At 40.9% G+C, this 18,577-nt stretch overlaps 1 protein-coding gene across 1 annotated transcript in view; it reads right to left on the reverse strand.

Annotated features, from left to right (window-relative positions):
- Positions 1-18,577, reverse strand: part of MACROD2 (mono-ADP ribosylhydrolase 2) — a 903,624-nt gene that overhangs the window by 278,847 nt on the left and 606,200 nt on the right. Inside the window, exon 7 of the mRNA XM_067292887.1 lies at positions 9,087-9,117. Within this exon, the coding sequence (XP_067148988.1) occupies positions 9,087-9,117 (31 nt within the window). The remainder of the gene's footprint in view (positions 1-9,086; positions 9,118-18,577) is intronic.

Here is an 18,577-nt window from a genome sequence, read left to right on the forward strand (position 1 = left end):
TTCAAGGTTGTCTCCAGAATGGTATCTCCAGAATACAGTGCTTAAATGTTATCCCATTAATTCCTTCTTGTGTTATCATCAAATAATTTTGTCTGCTGTTACTTTACAAAGTTTCAGGTAGGTCACCTAGGAAATACTCTTCATGACCTTTATCTTATAAAGTCTGAGCTAAAAAGGTGGATGCTGTTAATCATATGCCATAAAATAAATGAATATTCTAAAATTCTCTAGTGTGTCTAAACCACATTAGGCATTAGGAAAGGAAAACTAATAGACAGGAGAGTAGCAGGAATAAAAAAAGGAATTAAATGAACTTCTAAATTACCGGGATTTGATATTTCTATTCAATGACTTAGGCTGATGTATACTGCCCTTTGCATTTCAAAGAATAATTTAAAATGAAGCAGAACTGGTTTTCTGTATCCCCTCCTCTTTCCCTTACAAAAATTCAGCCCACTGTAATAGATGCTCCATTCCATTGCTGTAATTCACTGTATTTTACACTATCGTCTCTTGGGAATCTCATCTTCAGGCAGAAGAAAGGTGAATGAGTTTCCAACAGCCAACTGCACACAATGAATTTAAACAAGTCCTTACGACAAAAAGTTCTCTTCCAGGCCTAAGGCAGCCTTTCATTAATGCAACCACCTTCAAAAAACTGCAGGCTGCAGAACTACAGAACCCTTATAAACAGAACCCTCTGCTTAGAAACAGGATTAGTCATTCATTACACTGAATTGCCTGACTTTTCTATTCTTCTTCTGCCTCGGCTGCAGTTGCCCTTTCCAATGATATATGGTAGCACTCCTATCTAACACAGAGGCAGTAAAAGGACAATACAGGGAATGACCCTTGGAGGCAAAGACACCTTCGAATTCACTTTCGGGTACTTTGATTAAATACAGAATAGCAGGTCTGCTTTGCCAATCTTTTGTTTTGTTTCAGGGAATGAGAAGGTATCTGCCATAGTAGCAATGCATTTGATCTTTCACAAGCCACCTAAAAGCTCCAGTATTCTCACGCATACTTCTGGCGTACATAGGTATTGCACAAATTGTACAGTAAGAGACAATGCCTGCCATGAAGAATGTAAAATAGGGCAAAAAAGGGGCAACTCCACAATATTCTGTGATTAGTTTGGACCAGAGTACCCCTGTGCACCAGAAATAACCAAAGAATGAGAAAGAGGAGCTCTTTTCCCAAGACATGTTTAATACCTAACTTAGTTACAGAAGTTCAAAAGGATATAGTTAATACCTTTGAGGCAAAGCTAATTAATATACATCACACCACAATTATTATTCCTAGTCAATTTTAGTGTCTTGGGACTTTTTAAAACTAATAAAGGAAACACAAGCATGGACTAGTATGACTATGCTATTCTCACAGAAGTTTTAAGGCATGAGTGGAATTCAGTACTAACTGAATATGCCCAACAGTTTGCAGTTGTAAATGTGAGACAGAACAATTATTCTGTATTAAAATGACTGTGGGTGATGATCTAGGACTAGAAAACTTACCCATAGGCACTTTTAAATCTTCTTCTGGTTGCTGAGGTATACAGAACTTGTGATGTATAACTAAGATTACATACAATACCAGTTATGCCACAGTGGCATGAGTAAATGAATTCACCACTACCATGGCACACATCAGCTCTGGTGCAAGCTTTTTAGCCAAGTAGTAGTTTTACAGCTGCCAAGATGATACCTATTCTTCAGCTGGGTTAATTTTATATAAAGTTCCGCCTTTCAAGAAAGCTCAATCGCATCATGAAATTTGACTGGAAGCATTAAACTAGCCATCTTTCTTTTCACAATGTTTTAAAACTCAAAGGTAATAAATACTTCATACACAACACTTTCTGTAATGAAAATGAGGAAGGCGTGAAAAAGATGTTCTTATAATTACTAAGTTATCACATGACATTTTTTCAGGAATATGGTTAAAAGACACTCCACAACAACATGATGCTATCCTTTTACAAAAAATACTACTTTGCGACAGCACCTGATGAAACCTCACCAAGGATCTGAAATAGTGGGGTGATTTTGTGATATGAATCTCATTTGTCACTGAAGAAAATATACCAGAAACTCAGAATCACAGAAAAACTCAGGTTGGAAGGGACCTCTGAAGTCACCCAATCCAACCTTCTGGTCAAGGCAGGAGCAATTTCAAACCTGGACCAGGGTGCTCATGGCCTTAGAGAATCCTAAAGAACTCTTTGTTTTTGCTTCTGAATGCTGACTTCTCAACATGAAAAATGTATGTAGAGATGTTGTCATGAATAGCAATATACACACTTAACCTGTTGACTTAATTATCTGAATAGCTATCCAAATGATAGCCTCTCATCTCTTCTAGTCAATAATTTCTAAGTTGTGCTAAGCCAGTTCATTCCCTTTTATAAATGTAAAGCTAAATAAAGTGAAATAGCATAATTTTGAACAGGGGCATCCTTTCACAGCACCTGGCTTCCTCCATGATGCCATAGCATGCATCTTGCTCACTAAAGTCAATGCAGATGGTGAGATTTAGTGACAGACTGGGCTCAAAGTTCAGTTTTAGAGACATGTTCATTTTGGGGTGGGAGGGGGAGAGTCAAGATTACATCAGAGAAAGCTTTTTCATAATGATAATTGGGCCTTTTACCAGAAAATATTTTATACTGCATGCATCATGTTAATTTAAGGTCTTGAGGACAAGGTCCATGTATCTTGATTTTCTTACTTAAATTTTTAACAAATTAGATTCAGTCCTGATTATAAAGCTGTAGGACAAACATATAGGACTACCATGATGACATCAGCAAGGAAAGTTTAAAAGAGGCAAGTAAGTGATATAACTGATACACAACTCACACACAGTTTTAACTTTCATCCTGGTAATAGAGATTCAGGCCACTAAGGAATGGGAAAGCCACAAACACCGAAACAAACATTACATCTGATATCAGCAATATGTTTTCAGGATACCAGAAATCTTTTCCAGCTATTTTATATTTTGCAGAATAGTTTGCCTGCAAAAAAATAAAAAAGTGAATGGAAGAAAGGAGAAAAGTGCCCAAAGGGTAATATGTTTTTGATGCCTTTGGAGATGTTACTGGTTTTACAGACTTCACAAAGCCGTAATCTCTTTGGGCTTCTACTGTTTTTAAAGGAAAGAAGCAACTACGTAGGCCCTCTCTCTCTTTCTCTTCCTAAAGAGAAAAGGGAAGAGAAAAAGTGAGACCAGGAAGGAGATGAGGAGAGAGTATTCAATGTTTACAAATCTAAGCTTTAGAAGGAGTATTTTGAAAGACGGTCACTAAATGCTGTTTTAACCAAGGTTCAGATTTCTCATCTAATATTCAGCAGAAATGCTGTAAGTTGGACAGTCAGCAAGAATTTCAGAATAGATAAATTTCATGATAGTCTAACTATGATATCCATAAAATGCCAGTTTCCATTCAAAAATAGAGCTTATTAAGTCTCTCTTCTGAAATCAAGTTGGAGCTTCTTGCTAAATGTGTCATATGAATGTTAATTTTAGACTGCTGAGAGCTCATCGATTTACACTTTCCAGTAATAACTTTTTAGTATTTAAAATATGGGGAAAGACAAATTAGAATCACGAATACTACACTGTCTGAAATAAGAACACTGTTAAATAATGCATGTAACAAATTTTTATACAAGTAGTAATCAGATTTCTAGGATTACTTGAATATCATAATAGCCATTTCATAGCCGCTACTATTTTTAATTTTAATAATAATCTCAGTTAACTGGTGAACACTCCCAAAGAAGCTACAAAAAATGAGTTACAGTAAATCTTCATTTTTGCTAAAATATTACATTACCCAAATTATGGAGTAAATGACAAAATACAATTAACTTCCCAATGAGCTACAAAAAAATGTCTGTTAAATCCACACAGTAATGTCAAAAATGTCGTTGCAATCAGAGTTGAGGGATGAGGAGCTGTTGATCAGGCCAAAATTCGGCTTAGTAATATCACAGAATCTTCTTAAAAGCAAGTTTCTCTATGTCTGCTACTGGATTTTTCCCCCACCCCTGCTCACAGAGATCTTGTATGACAATATTGTGTCCTCTCACTTCTTTTTTTTTTTTTTTAAACTTCCTGGAAGCCTTAGGTCACCATTATCGATGCCACAATATTTAATGCTGATGATCACCTTTAGTGTCAGGCCCTTGCGATGGCTGCAGAGACTCAGAGCACCTGACCTGAGATGAAGACAACCTATCATACTCCCGTGTCTAGCGGCTCTGAAAAATTCACAGCTAACTCCCCTTCTTTGGAAGAAGAGAGTGCAACCCTTATTAGAATTGCTCATTAAAGAAACACATATCCTAGGAATGAAAGGCCAACAGAAAACGAGAACCAACAGATGGAAATAGATTGCCTCAACCTTTAGCCCCGCGTCAGGAATTTATTCTGCCTTTGGAGACATTTGGTTCAGCCGTCTGCCTCAGATGTTCAGAGGGCTTTCACAGTCCCGCAGCAGCACACCTGCCAGGCAATGCTGTGCTATACCCTACCTTGGATCGCCTCCCTGGGAGAAGAGCCAAGGCTCTCGCTTGCCGCGGACCGGCAGGACGAGCTGGGCACGGGTGCCAAGAAGAACGTACAGGAGGTCATGACAGCCGCGCGCCCAGCTGGCACCCGACCGAGGGGCCTCTCCGTCCAGGTGAACGCAAAGCCCAAGGAGGGCTCTGCGATGCCTCCCTACGTCGTGCCTTGCGAACATACTACATGCTTCTGCACACTGGATGCGCTGCCTACTTTACTTCGCTCCCTTTTTTTCCTCCTTGCTTCCTGAGCCTGCTTTTCAGACTCTCCTTTAGCAACACATAATAAATTTAACCTTGCAATGTTTTGCCATGACCAGGCCAAAAGCTACAAGTAAGCATTAGTGGCCTGATTCTAAAAGAAGTCAGTCTTGCTCCAAAGTAATAAGGGTGCTTAAAACATGCTGAATCTGTGCATTTCCACTGCCTAAATCACCTCAGACACATTCTGCGCTTTCAGAGCTTTTGGTCTTTTTCTTCCCTTTTCCTCTCTGTGTTTTTAAAAGAAATGCAAGTGCATATTTGTAACAAAACCTAAGGACTGTCATCATTTTTTTCTTCAAAAAGATAACTGATAACATTTTAGTGAAAGCCAAGCTAAGATAAAATACACAGCTACGCTGATGTAGAAACAAAAATAAATACCAAATGAAGACTTCTCTTCTTTAAATTTTATCTTTTTTCCCCTCTGTAACACTCTCCTAAGTTTAAAAGAACATCTACCTACTTGCTTATGTTGCCAGAAAACAGCTTACCTTACCAAGATAAGTATCTAGGAACAGAAGCCAAACCCTGTATTACCACAAAATAACAAGAAGGTAGCAAACAGGTGTGCATAGATCGTAACATCTCCAAGTCCTTCCATACGTAGTCCGCCCCATAATCATCTCTCAACAGACTATGTGACGAAGCATGAAAATTCCTGTCCTCTCACATCCATCTGCAGAGCCTTGCTTTAATTTTGCAGGTTGTAATGTTTGTAGTGCCATATCAGACATCCCTCTTCACTTTTCAGGCTGCAAACATCACAATTTGTGAATAACTCCTTGAAGACATGAAAATGAGGTGCTCTTCCATAAAAACTGTTGTAAGACCATCACTGATTTTTTTTTTCTGGTAGTACCTCAGACATAACAACATGGTAATTATGGGGAAAGTGGATGTGTAAATGGTGATCACTGTAGGTAAAATGAAAATCTGATGCAATACAGCCTAAAATAACAGTTTTTACCATGTGGCCTACAGATTTGTCTGAAGATTTATTTTTATCACTTTTTTCTTCTTTTCAAGCAGATAGTAAAATTGCTTTGAAAAAGGGAAAAGAGGGAAAAAAAATGTAAGAAACTCCTTAAGAACCTAGCTGGCCTACAGGAAACCTCTGGTAAGGCTGATGTTGCGCTCTCGCTCACGTCTGAGCGTTACTGAACAACGACGTGCTGCTTGCGACTCCAGCAGCCGGCGATTGCTGGCACCGGGGCACAGAGGCAAGCCGCCGGCGCTGCTGCCGAAGCAGCGTGACTCCTGAAACTCAGCGCTGCCGTTACAAAGGAAAGCGCTATTGCAACGGAAGAGAGCAACTCCAGGGATCCACGGAGAGATGAGTCGTCGTACCCTTTGCTTTCTCGGAGCGATTATCAGTTTATAAGCATGTTAGAGATGACACGGATCGTTTAGGGAAAGGTAACGCTTTTCTTTCCAGAGTATCTGTTGCTAGACCTTTTTCTGTTTTACAGACAGTCAGCACCTGGTGCTTTCTACCTCATTTTTTTAAAGATTTAAGCCCTCATTTGAAGTCGTCAGACTTTTAAAACAAAGATCATTCATGAGTGAAATTGTTGCCTGTGCTCTTTAAATAGTTTTTTTTTTTTTTTTTTTAATTCCTGGCACGGTGCCTTAATGGCAAATGCCTCTGGCCTTGTCGGGACTTTAACTCGTTCAAGCTGGGACATCCCAAACTGCAAGGGTGGAGATGGAGCGTCGGGAGAGTGTTTGGGGAGGAGGAAAGGCAGACTTTCTCCCTGTCAAACCCCCTCTCAGGAGAAGCAAGCTGCCCTTTGCCAAACCTCGCTAAGAGGCTTGCTTTCTTCTTCCCGTTTCCCTTTTATGAGAGAAAAGGAGCGCTCTGCGGCGAGGCAAACCGGAAAGGTTTGCTCTGCAGAGAATTGCGACTATGAGCCTCTCACAACAATAAAAAAGACAAGCAAACCAAGCATTTATTAGAACCTTGAGCAAAATGCAATCCAGATTCCTAAACTGGATCCACTCCCTGGAACCTTGCAAATTTGTCCACTTCCATCTGGAGGTGAAACTCAGTTTTCAGCCAATGGATTTTGAAGAGAGCGCGTGCGTTTGTATGACTCTGGGATGAGAAATCGGGACTGCGTGTTCCTTAAATAACATTTTATTGGCATAGTTCAGAAGTAAGTAACCTGTAAAGTAATACTATCCAGTTTGGCCAGCAGAAATGAAGTTGACCCACTTGCTTGTCTAGACACTGACATTCTCTAAAGGAATGTGCATTTATAGGGGGAAAAAGGCAACTAAAACCAGATGAAAGCATAGCTTTGTGGGGTTTGGGTGTACCTTAAACCTCAAATATATTACGTAATACAGTTTTAGCATTGTAACTGCTGTCAAGCCTTCTTGAAAATATTGACGCCTGGAGTCTGATGCAGCGTCCTGTGTTTAATTGCTACGCTTTCCCACAGTACGTTTCAGAGTCTGGAAAGAAGGCTCTTCTCACTCCCCCCAGCTAAGCTTTTTTTTTTTTTTTTTTTCCACTGAGGAATAGAAAGCATTTATTAAAATGTAAACAGTAAACTCAATTAGAGATCATATTCCAAAACAAACAACAAAAAATAGCACCAGAAAACCAGAATATTCTCGCAGAAATATACCATAATTCCTTTACAAAGCTGAAAACAACAAATAATTATTGAAACATCCTCTGCCATAACTATTCTATTTTTCAGAAACACCACAGTTTTCCAGTTAAAATCAATGTTATCTTCAAGAAAAGCACCCATTACTTCAGGAAAGGAAGCTGAAGTTTCTAACTAGAGATTCTTTCTAACTTTCTTCTCTTGCTTCATATCATATTCCTCACCTGCTAGGATGATTTCTATCAACCATGCCAATTCTAATAAAATGAACTATTATTATTTATGCATTTGATTTACCCCAGTCCCATATATTTGCATCAGGTCTTGCCTGGTTTTGTACACTAGTAACAGAAACGTGCCCATGTCAAGATTACAAGAATTAGATTTAAGTCAAAGAGTCGAGAACTAGGAGGCCTGTGAAGGTGCAAGCGGTGGATCAAACGAAGGGCTAAGGGGGAGCTTTATCTGAAGCCAGATTCATATTCAGTAACTTCTAGTGCTGTAGAAACAGCATCTGTATGTTCTTCTGGAATAATGAAAGTGCAGTTCTAGCAGAAAAAGATACAGCACTAAAAGTAATTTAGATTCAACCTTCTGAAGCCTATTTCAGATTTGCAATCACCAAAACAATCAGTTTTTAACAAGAAGTTTTTACATTTTCCTTGAAAAACAAGAAACAACCATATGTACCCATGCCAGGTTTTTTGAATCTTCCTCCATCCATAACATCTAATCAGTCAATCCTTAAATTAATTCAGTTAAAAAGATAAAAATTATTATATATTCACATAGCAACAGCTTTGTCATACTACCGTGGTACTTGATGACTGCATTTTTTTTTTTTTTGCTGCTTAGCTGGTTTGTCTAAAACACTTGAATTAGTACAAGTAATCCAACCTATCATCATTTGTATGCACTTAACAAAGCTAAATGAAAGAAAGATCAGCTGACATTATTTTTAAACTAGAAAATATTTTTATCCCCTGGTAAATTTGCACATCCTCTCATAAATGTCTCCATATTTCTTTTCAAATATGGGACTGCTTGCCTTTTTCCTCCTTTAAATATCACGCTTGCTTCCTTCACAACACCAACCAAAAAATAGCTGACTATTAGTTGGGGGTTGCCTTAAAATTGAAACAAAGTAAATGATGCATTTTCACAATACTCCTTTCCCTCCAATTCTTCAGGCCGCATTTTGGATATAAATCATTATGTTAAACACATGGAAGCAAAACTCAAGAGAGCTGAGATAATTTCAGGCTATTCAAGCAGGTTTGCTTGAGGAAAACACACTTTTTTCCCAGTCTCGGGCATCGGGGAACCTTGCTTGCTTGCCTTTTGGACGGAAGGGTTGGTCACATGGCAGCTCTTAGCTGTCGCGGCCATAGCTGCGGGGTTACGGGCCGCGGGAGCTGCAGAAGCGCGACCACAGCAGCGGGCCACGGCTCGCCGGCTGCACAGCCGCAGCCCCTTCCCCGCGCAGCAGCATCCCGCACTGCGCGGCCTCTGCTACGCAGCCCAAAGCCAAACCCGCAGGAGAGACACCTGACGCGAAATACCGCTGTTGAAAATAGTAATAAGAGGAAAAACTGAGTAAGCAATAACTTACATCTAAGACCTTACTTACCATAAATTCCTGTTGAAATACAGGGGAATGCCTGTAAAACAAATGAAAGAAAAAAAAATCAGTGGGATTTCTGTTTTCTGAACTTTTTATCAAAACCAAGGGTATTTTTAAGTGTCTGTTTTTCAACACCATGAGATTACATATTGCAGCCTTCACTGTTACGGCATTCAATTCACAGGCGTTTTTGTGGTTTTATGTGAAACATATTCCATATGGTTTCCTTGCTGCCCTGTTAATAAAGCGGCAGTCTGTCCCTCCCCTCGAGCTATCAGCAACATTCAAACCCAGAATTATTATTAAAACTTCCTTTTGAGTTAAAAATAATGCCACGAGCCAGTAGAGTAGAAAAGAGTCTTATCCCTTGGTATAGTTAGACAACATTTCTTTGGTGGTAAAATATGCTCGCTCAGGTTAATCACTGCCCCCCTCTCCCCTATCTGCTCCTTGCCATGCCCTTGTTCACCACATCGTCTTTTTGGATTCAGGGGCTTTCTCTTTTAACCTCATTTCTTCCCGCGATCCGATTTACTATGTGAGCTGAAACACAGTTGTCTTGGTTGAAGCCAGAGGCCTGCAAACCGGTGCAGGGAGAGGCATGAGAAGGTGGCAGGCAAAACAGAAGGGAACCTTTTTGCATCACTTTTGGCACCAAAGAAAGCGTATTGTGCAACAGAAGACAGCTACTAAGAGGAAAAATATACACCGCTAGCATGAATAGCAATCTACTTTTCTCCTAACTGCATGTTTTGTCTAGAGATTTGCATTTCTGCGAGTCGGACTCAGCTTTCCACTGGAAGACACCAAAGCTGTGCTACCAGCATGGCTTCACAAGAGAGCTTCCCCCGTCTGCAGGTGATACGTGACACCACCTTCGCCTCCCACCTCTGGATGGACAGAAAACACAGCTCAGAGGTACAGGAGCACCTGGGACAAAAGTCTCAAATATCTGCCCTCAGGCTTGCACCAGATCCCCCGGCGATGAGTCACGATACAAAAGAAGGGAATTCTTCTTTGTTTAGTCACACAGGAAAACATTATTCAAAGCTAATGCTTGCTTTACATTTAACCAGGGAATTAATTAGGGAACGGTGATTAAGAAAGGAGAGGTCTAATGGAAAGAATAGGTCCTCCCCTCCCCTCTGAAAATGCTTATGTCAAATAAAGTGGTGTAGAATTATAGTCTCATTCCTTCTCACAACCACTACAACTTACATCCTGAAAAATACTTAGCTTTTTAGTTTGTACCCAATAAATCACAACGAATCAGCTCTTTAAGGAAATGAGGAATGGAGCAGAAAAAATGCATACGGTTACAGAGCTCAGGCTGAGGTGGCAACAGACTCTGTAGCAATAAAAAAAAAAAAAAAAAAAAAAGAGGCAGAAAGGATGGTTTTGTCCAGACTAACAACAGATTTTAAAATTCGCCACTCTGGAAATTTCAGATGGGAAGAGGCACAATTGTTCCCAATTCAGGTGCTGCGTTTCAGATTAATGGCACGTCTTGCCTGCTCCTCCCGGCCACTGGGAATGAGTAGCGGAGGATTTAGGTTCCCTCTCCTGCTGGTCCTGTAACTTGGAAAAAACAAGGGGACACAGTCCTCGGGGAACTCTCCAGTCCCACCAGCCGCGCGGTTCCTCCTCACGTGGCAGCAGAGGCTCGGCCGCCGGCGGCCACGGGTGCAGAGCCAGTCTGGGAGCCGCAGGGCACAGCCGGTGGCTGGCTCCGCGCCCCAGTGCCCCTCGCCAGCCGCGGCACTTGCGCAAGGAGCGGCCGGCCGACACAACGTTCAAGCGAGACGGAGCTAGTTCAAGCCCCGATGGTGACCTTTAAGGTATTCCCGAGATGGGCCGCGGCGCACGCTGATGAGACTCAGCACTGCGGCCGTGCTCGCTGGGCCGCTGGAGCCGGCTGCCTAAAGGGAGCCTCGCAAATGCCAGGCGGCTGCGTTTCCTTCTCTGCTTTGCTCCGAGAAGAAGAGGTTAGAGACCTGCTTTTCTTGCATCGCATGACGGACGTTTTATCGCGTTTGTTCGCTGCCATTCACAGGCTACACTGCTCTGAGGCTGTTTAGCAATCTTCACCTAGCAATTTTGGTGTTGTGTGCAAGTGCTGTTTAATACACCTATTTTAAAATTACTGTGTAGACACATCATAATCATAACCTTGCTTTCAGTTTCCATCCTGGACCTGAAACACATTTGAATGAAGCTGCAAGAGCGTGTAAAATCCCATCTAGTTCCTTCCAAATACCTGTCTGTGGCCATAACTTAGATGAACTCTGCTCTCTCCCTCATTGAGAGATGATCACAGAGTATAACCAGCAGATGTAATTTCATAAAATATGACAGAGCTTTTATTCATTCAAGAAAGGCCTATACCTGAGATCGCATATCAACTACGTTTCCTCTCGGCTCCTAGAGAGACAATTTAGTCTAGATGCCAGGCTGAAACTACTGGCAGAGCAGTAATGGGGAACTCACAGCATGGATACCAACACAGTAAAATATTTGGCTTATGGACAAAAGATGTTAAGGTTTCTAACCTTTTCTGTGCATAATAATATCTTAATTATATATTTGATTTCAATAAAAAATTCAGTTTCACAGCAGGAAGCATTCATTCCTATTGCCACAACAAAACGTTTTTCATCTTAATTTGTTGCAAGTGACTGCTATTTATTGACTAACCTTTAATTTCTTTGCTACTAAAATAGTGTTTGCTTTACTTGGGGGCTAATAAGAAATGCTACCCTGACAACACTCCAAATGGATAAAACTCTGGAATAAAACACAAGTAATAACAGCAACAGTTTCATACTATGTTGCTGCCATCATCTAGAGAAGGAGGCCAAATGAAATCAGCTCTGTGAATACTGTAGAATTGGAATTGATTTAGTTCCTTCAGGAGAGGACGTGGGCGCCTAGTCTCTCATACTTTTTAATCTAATATTTCTTTACTAAGACTACAGCTAGCAGTGCTAATTAGGATGAAATATAATGCAGTTTCATGAGGAAAATTTACAATAGTCACCATGTGGAGGCCAAGTTGGACTCTCAGACATTTCAGTAAGAGGGACTTGGGTATTTAAATACTTAAGGGCTTGTCTGCAAGGGGTTCTAGTTCACACTGAGCTGCAAAGTATTAACTGTTACCTATTAAATGAATACAACCGCTGTGTCTGCATGACCAGATGCCTCCTACTGCAGTCCTCATAATTGCTTCCACAGAGCAAGGACTTTCTTTAAATTAAGTGCTCAGCTTTCTGAGTGGGCATCCCATTGTCATTTCTGCCACTACGGAGCCCCACACAACATAAATACTTTTCTTCCAGCACATTGCCAGACACAGTAGACAAAAATAATATGAAATACAAGTTGAACCTTCTCTGATCATCTCACGAATGGAGACTGTATAATCAGTGCTTATGCTTGAGAGCCATTCCCTCATGCGACTTTCATTACTGAATCTTCACAAAGAACTCAAACTTTTTTTAAAAAGTCCTTATTTTCACCAAAATTGTAAATAGAAATAGTTTTTAGTTAACTGTATAACAAAGTCAAAAGTTCTTAACATTTTGGGAGATAAAGTAACTAAATGTGTTCCATGCAAAACAGTAACACAAGCTAACCCAGAAAGCTTCGAGGTAACTCAGATTCCCTCAGATGGAAAAATCTGGCCTTGTGCTGTATACTTTCAGTATGGCTTTCTTCCCGGTCACTCTCCTTGCTAGTTAGGACCTATGATGCAGCTGCAGAAAACCTCGCATCTAAACTTGAGGATTTTAAAAAAGACTGCTGCTCTCAGCATCTCGGTCTGGAGGAGCGGATAGCACCAGTGGAGTGTCCATGCAGCAAACTCACTCCATGTACCCACAGCTCTCTGGGACCTGTGATATGGGCATGATCCTAGAGGAGGAGCAGACAGCTGACACAGGGTAAAGATGCAGGCAAACAAGTGGCTTGCTCTTTTTTGAGCTCCAGAAGTTGCCCCTTCATCTCCCTGTCCTTTTCCATAATCTGAGGAAGCAGCCAGCCTTTGCTCAGTTATGGCAATGCTTTACTGTGTCAGCTCAAGATGGTTACCTCCCTCTCCTGGTCATCTTCCTTCGGAGCCTCCTGAAGGCCCACGCAATCCTGAGCGTTGCAAGGAGTTATCTGTCCACATTCTCTTTTTATAACCTTCTCCCTCTTAATCTGCCAGTCCCTGGAAGATTGTCCTCGGTTTTGGCCTTTACACTGCAACAATGCAAGTGTATTTTCCATGATGGCCAAGAAGATGCTGTTATTGTTCTTTATCTGTTTTTTAAAGACCAAAAACAATTAACCTGTCTTCCACTTTGAAATACTATCCCTATAGCTTCTTAGCAGCATTAAGAAACTGCAAAAACACTGAAATCCAGACCAAATAAAGACTCCAAAATAAAGGTCCAAAATCCAAAGTGCCAAAACACTCTCCATGTCAGATGCACAGAAACTTGAATCCCTGCTTCAACAAGAAGAAAGAGCTCCCTCCAGCCACTCAGAAGACCCAACCCAAAACTCAGCCAACCTTCTAGGTACCTAGGTGACTACACCACCTTTGATGCTCTGTTATAGGTGTTGCAGTTCATTGTTTTTTTAAAGCTGGAGCCAAGTTTTTGTTTTTCAGCTTCCTTCATTTATACCAAAATATTACGGTAGGATGAGTCCTTCTGTGCAGTAGGCATTCGCGTCTTAAAAGAAGGATACTGAGCACCTTTGCTAGATTGTTGATCATATGGTTGGTGATTGCCTTGTGCACTGAAGTGGCGGCTGAGTGGGCAGAGAGAAAATTGCTTGTTAAGAGCCCTGATGATTCTGCACTGCTGTGACACGCTGGGGTGAATGCTAGAGGGACTCTGCAGAGGATTGCAAGGGAAAGAGCTACCTATGCTAGAACAAGCTCTGCTTTGTACAGTTAAAGTAGTAATACAGGACTTTTTGCACCTTAAATTCCCATGTGTTTTCAGAAAGTTCACTGTAAGGTAAATAAATGTTTATAATGATTGCAAAGAACTTCAGGGATTAACAGTGTCCTGCTTTTCGTGTCACTTTACTATCTCTATGACTTTTCACATGCACCTAAACCAACATGTATTTATTGCCTAAATACTATGCTTTCTGCCAGAAAAAAAAAAAATATATGTCTAGATAGTGTGATATGAGTATCTTTTAACATGCAACAATAAAGAGCTACGGCATATACATCACAGTGTTCTGAAGTGCTGTTACCAAGACTGTAGTGCAATGTTATGAAAGCTAAGTATCAGCTAAACCACAAAGTAAACTATTTTAAATGGTATCGTTAGAGTAGTGAATCACTTATTTTCATGACAAGATTTTATCATTTGAATCTAGTGGGTGGAGAAGAGATGCGGGGGGAATACAGCAGTGCAAGTTTATCATTCAGAGCACATGGTCATGGTGCTACGAAGGCAGGGAATGTAAATACCTAGACCAGGAAATGGAAAGGGGAAGAGATTTCTGTGTGGCTGGACGTAAGGAGTTTTTAGTTGCCCTCTTTTTGTTGGTGACGTGCATTTATTAGTCCTTACTGGCAGACACCTGTCTAAGCATGGCTGACTTTTTGAGATGAATTGTGGTTGTCAGCCTGGATTATGAAATGGAAGAGAGCATGGTCCTTGATGAGCTTACAGAGAACCTTTAAATTCTTTTAGCGCCGACATGTGATATTTAACCTTCAGCTGCACGTACTCCAAACCTATTGCAATCATTATTTTGAACATACAAGCACAGGGATTCAAATTGGGAAGCCCTCCAAGCTCATCCATGTCCATCCTGGCAACATCCACCTGGGCAGTTGGTACACATACACATAACACCAGGTGCATACGATAGTACCATTTACCTGTTGTGGCCCACTCCCTGGAGTGCTTCAGTAGAGCATTAACCACCAGTACCCCCATACTACCCCTTGGTTAAATAACAAATACATCTTGGCTCTGGTTTATATCCTTGGATTTCTTCTAAAATGCTTGCCACCCCTTGTTTTTGGCCAAGGGATGATGAACATGCAAGGCTTGACCTTGCCTGGTTTCCCTTTTACAATGACTTTGGATACATCCCTGCAGCAACCATTCTTCTCTAGGGCTCTCAAAATACCCATCTCTTCCCGGGGAGCAAAGAAATCCAGATTGCACATGGCCATACTGCAACACCAACAGCTCTGTTGTGCCAACACTAACTTGCAGCATGCAACTGCAGATGGCATCACCTATGCCAGCAACTCGGTAGCAGGCTGATCTACAGAGCTCTGGGACAGCGAGAGGGGTGAAAGCGTGCAAAGCAGCATTAGTCTAACAGCAAGCAATGCCAGTTAGCACCAGGAGGACCAGCAAAACACTATTCCTTTTCCCTGCTGTAACCGTTAGTCTGCCCCAACTTAAGTTCTCAAAGTCACTATAATCTAAGCCCGGTTACATCATCGTTTTTCCATGTATGTGAACTAACTTCAATATCAGCAACACCCACTCCTATAGACCTGTCCAAGCTCCTTTTGCAAATGAGTCCCTTAGATGCTTTTGAAAATCATATACTTTATAAAGTCACATGACTCCAAAAGGCATACAAAGCTATAAACTTTTGGGCCTACTGTACTACTTCTTGAACTGCACAGAATATTCACTGAGTAAATACTTAGGTATTTAAGGTAGCAGTAACATCAAATGCTGAGAGTCAAGTTTCCATTACCTTTACTAGAATGATTAAACTTGCAAAACCAAACCATTTCATAAAACACCAAATAAATACCATCCTGTCACATTTTAGGAATCCTTATATGATTATTTGGAAGGAAAAAAAAACCCCTTATGTTATCTGCCAGTCTTAATCTCCTGCCTTGAGTTCTATATTTGTTACATTTCTGAGCTGTAATTTAATGAACAACAAATTTTGCAAGTAACTATCATTCAAAGAAAACTTATTAACAGAAAACTAATGCAATTTCACATTCTGAAAATGAAGAGGAAAAAAATAAATGGAAGAACTGAATATGAGAATGTTTAAACTCAGCTTTCATTATGGAACATATTAGCATGTTTATTAATCTATCTTTAAAGAATACGAAAGTAGTAATTTCCACAGAAATGGAAGTGTTTTTCTGAATACAGCAGATCACACACAAACATTTACACATTAATATAAGCAGCTTCCTTATTTGCACACTGGCAGATTCACAATATGCGATATTCAGCACTGTCAGAAACATTGGCATGTAGGTGGCAAAGACATTTAGCAGCAAGGGGACTTTGCTGGTAGAAACAAAAGTGCACAGTGATTTTATGCACCTAGAAGTTTACATGCCAGCTAAGAGAAGGTTCTTGAAGAATACTGATGGCTGCCAAAATGCTGGCCAAACACTTCAAGTTAAAGTTCAGATTGAGACTCAAAAGTGAAGTCATCCTTCCTATACTGTGGATTAATATTTTTCTATACACCTTCACTTACCAAAATGTAAGTCAGTATTACACAATCAAAGGACAGCTGGCCTAGAAAATGATGCACAGCAGTAACCAAATTTAAAACAAAAACCTATCCAAAAGCTTCCTACAAAGTCTGTATATTTATGTAGAAGCACAGGTACTGATAGAAGCCACCTGCGAGGTTAAAAGGGCCAAAATAACATCTTTGATGACTCCTGTTCACCAAACTAAATTGGTCAGGGGACTGAGGGGCTCTTTCTTTGATGACCTGTTTGCTACAAAAGCAGCAAAGAAAACCCAACAACGATTTTAGTTTCTATTAGAATAATCACAAACTTTAACCAAATAATAGTCAGCCAACAATGCGAATGTGAAAAAGAATTGAGGAATCACTACCAAAATTTGCAAATTATTTTACTTTAGCATTTAGCATTGAGGTCAGTGGTCCAAGAGAGTAAAGTATAAGAAGAGTATTTATTGAAATAGGATGGAATTTACTTAATAATATTCATTACTTGAAGAATCCCACAAAATTTTAATTAAATAATTTTAAATTAATTATCTTTTAGTAATTAAAAGTAATGGCTAAATTAATTGCCTGGAAAAAGAATGAGAGTGAAAATTGGTCAAATAAAGTATTTATATTTGATTTCTGCAGATATAAATTCAGTTGGGGGGGACGACTTTTTATTTTTTAATTTTTTAAAAGTATTTCTACATCTCTAGTAAGGATGAAAAGCTTATAAGGGAACTAGAAACTAAGAGTTTGGCACACATTTTTAAAAATCGTAAAATATTCATATTTAAAATTCCTCAGTAATAAAGTTACATGTTCAATAGAACTGTTTTCCCTAAAAAAGAGAAAAAGGATACCTGTTCCTGTTTCAAACAGAATCACAGAACAGTTGAGGTTGGCAGGGACCTCTGGAGATTGTCAAGTCCAAACCTCTGGTCAAAGAAGGTCAACTAGAGCAGGTTGCTCGGGAAGGTGTCCAGTTGGGTTTTGAATATCTCCAAAGACAGAGCATCTCCACAACCTCTCTGGGCAACCTGTGCCGAGATTTGACCACCCTCACCATAAAAAAGGCTTTTCTTATGTTCAAATGGAATTTCCTGTGTTTCAGTTTGTGCCCATTGCCTCTCATCCTGCCATGGGACACAACTGAGAAGAGTCTGGCTCTGTCTTCTTTACCCTCCCCACTCCCCCCATCAGGTGTTCACACACACTGATAAGATCCCCCTGAGCCTTCCCTTCTCCAGGCTGAACAGTCCCAGCTCTCTCAGCCTCTCCTTTGATGAGAGATGCTCCATTCGCCTAATCATCTTTGTGGCCCTTCGCTGGACTCGCTGCAGTAGCTCCACGTCTCTCTTGTGCTGCGGAGCCCAGCACTGCACACAGGCACACAGCACTCCAGATATGTCTCACCAGGGCTGAGGGCAGGGGAAGCATCACCTCCCTCGACCTACTGGCAAAGCTCTGCCTAATGCAGCCCAGGGGATACCACTGGCCGCCTTTGCTGCAAGGGCGCGTTGCTGGCTCCTGGTCAACTTGTTGTCCACCAGGAGGAAGGCCAGGTCCTTTTCTGCAAAGCTGCTCTCCAGCAGGTCAGCCCCCAGCCTGTCCTGGGGCATGGAGTTCTCTCTCCCCAGGGCAGGACCCTGAACTTCCCTCTGTTGAACGTCATGAGGTTCCCCTCTGCCCACCTCTCCAGCCTGTCCAGGTCCCTCTGAATGGCAGCACAGCCCTCTGGTGGGTCAGGCACTGCTCCCAGTTTTGGATCCTCTGTGAACTTGCTGAGGAGGCACTCTGTCCCTTCATCCAGGTCATTAATGCAGATGTTAAACAATACTGGCCCCAGTATCAACCCCTGGGGGACACAACTAGCGACTGGCCTCTAGCTGGACTTCGTGCCAGTGACCACAACCTTTTGAGCCTCACAGTCCAGATGGTTTTCAATCCATCTCACACATAATAATATAATACAGACAGACACATAATAATTGGATTTATAAGACAGCATCTGCCTAAGA

Source organism: Apteryx mantelli, chromosome 3, assembly GCF_036417845.1.
Source record: "Apteryx mantelli isolate bAptMan1 chromosome 3, bAptMan1.hap1, whole genome shotgun sequence".
NCBI lineage: Eukaryota > Metazoa > Chordata > Aves > Apterygiformes > Apterygidae > Apteryx > Apteryx mantelli.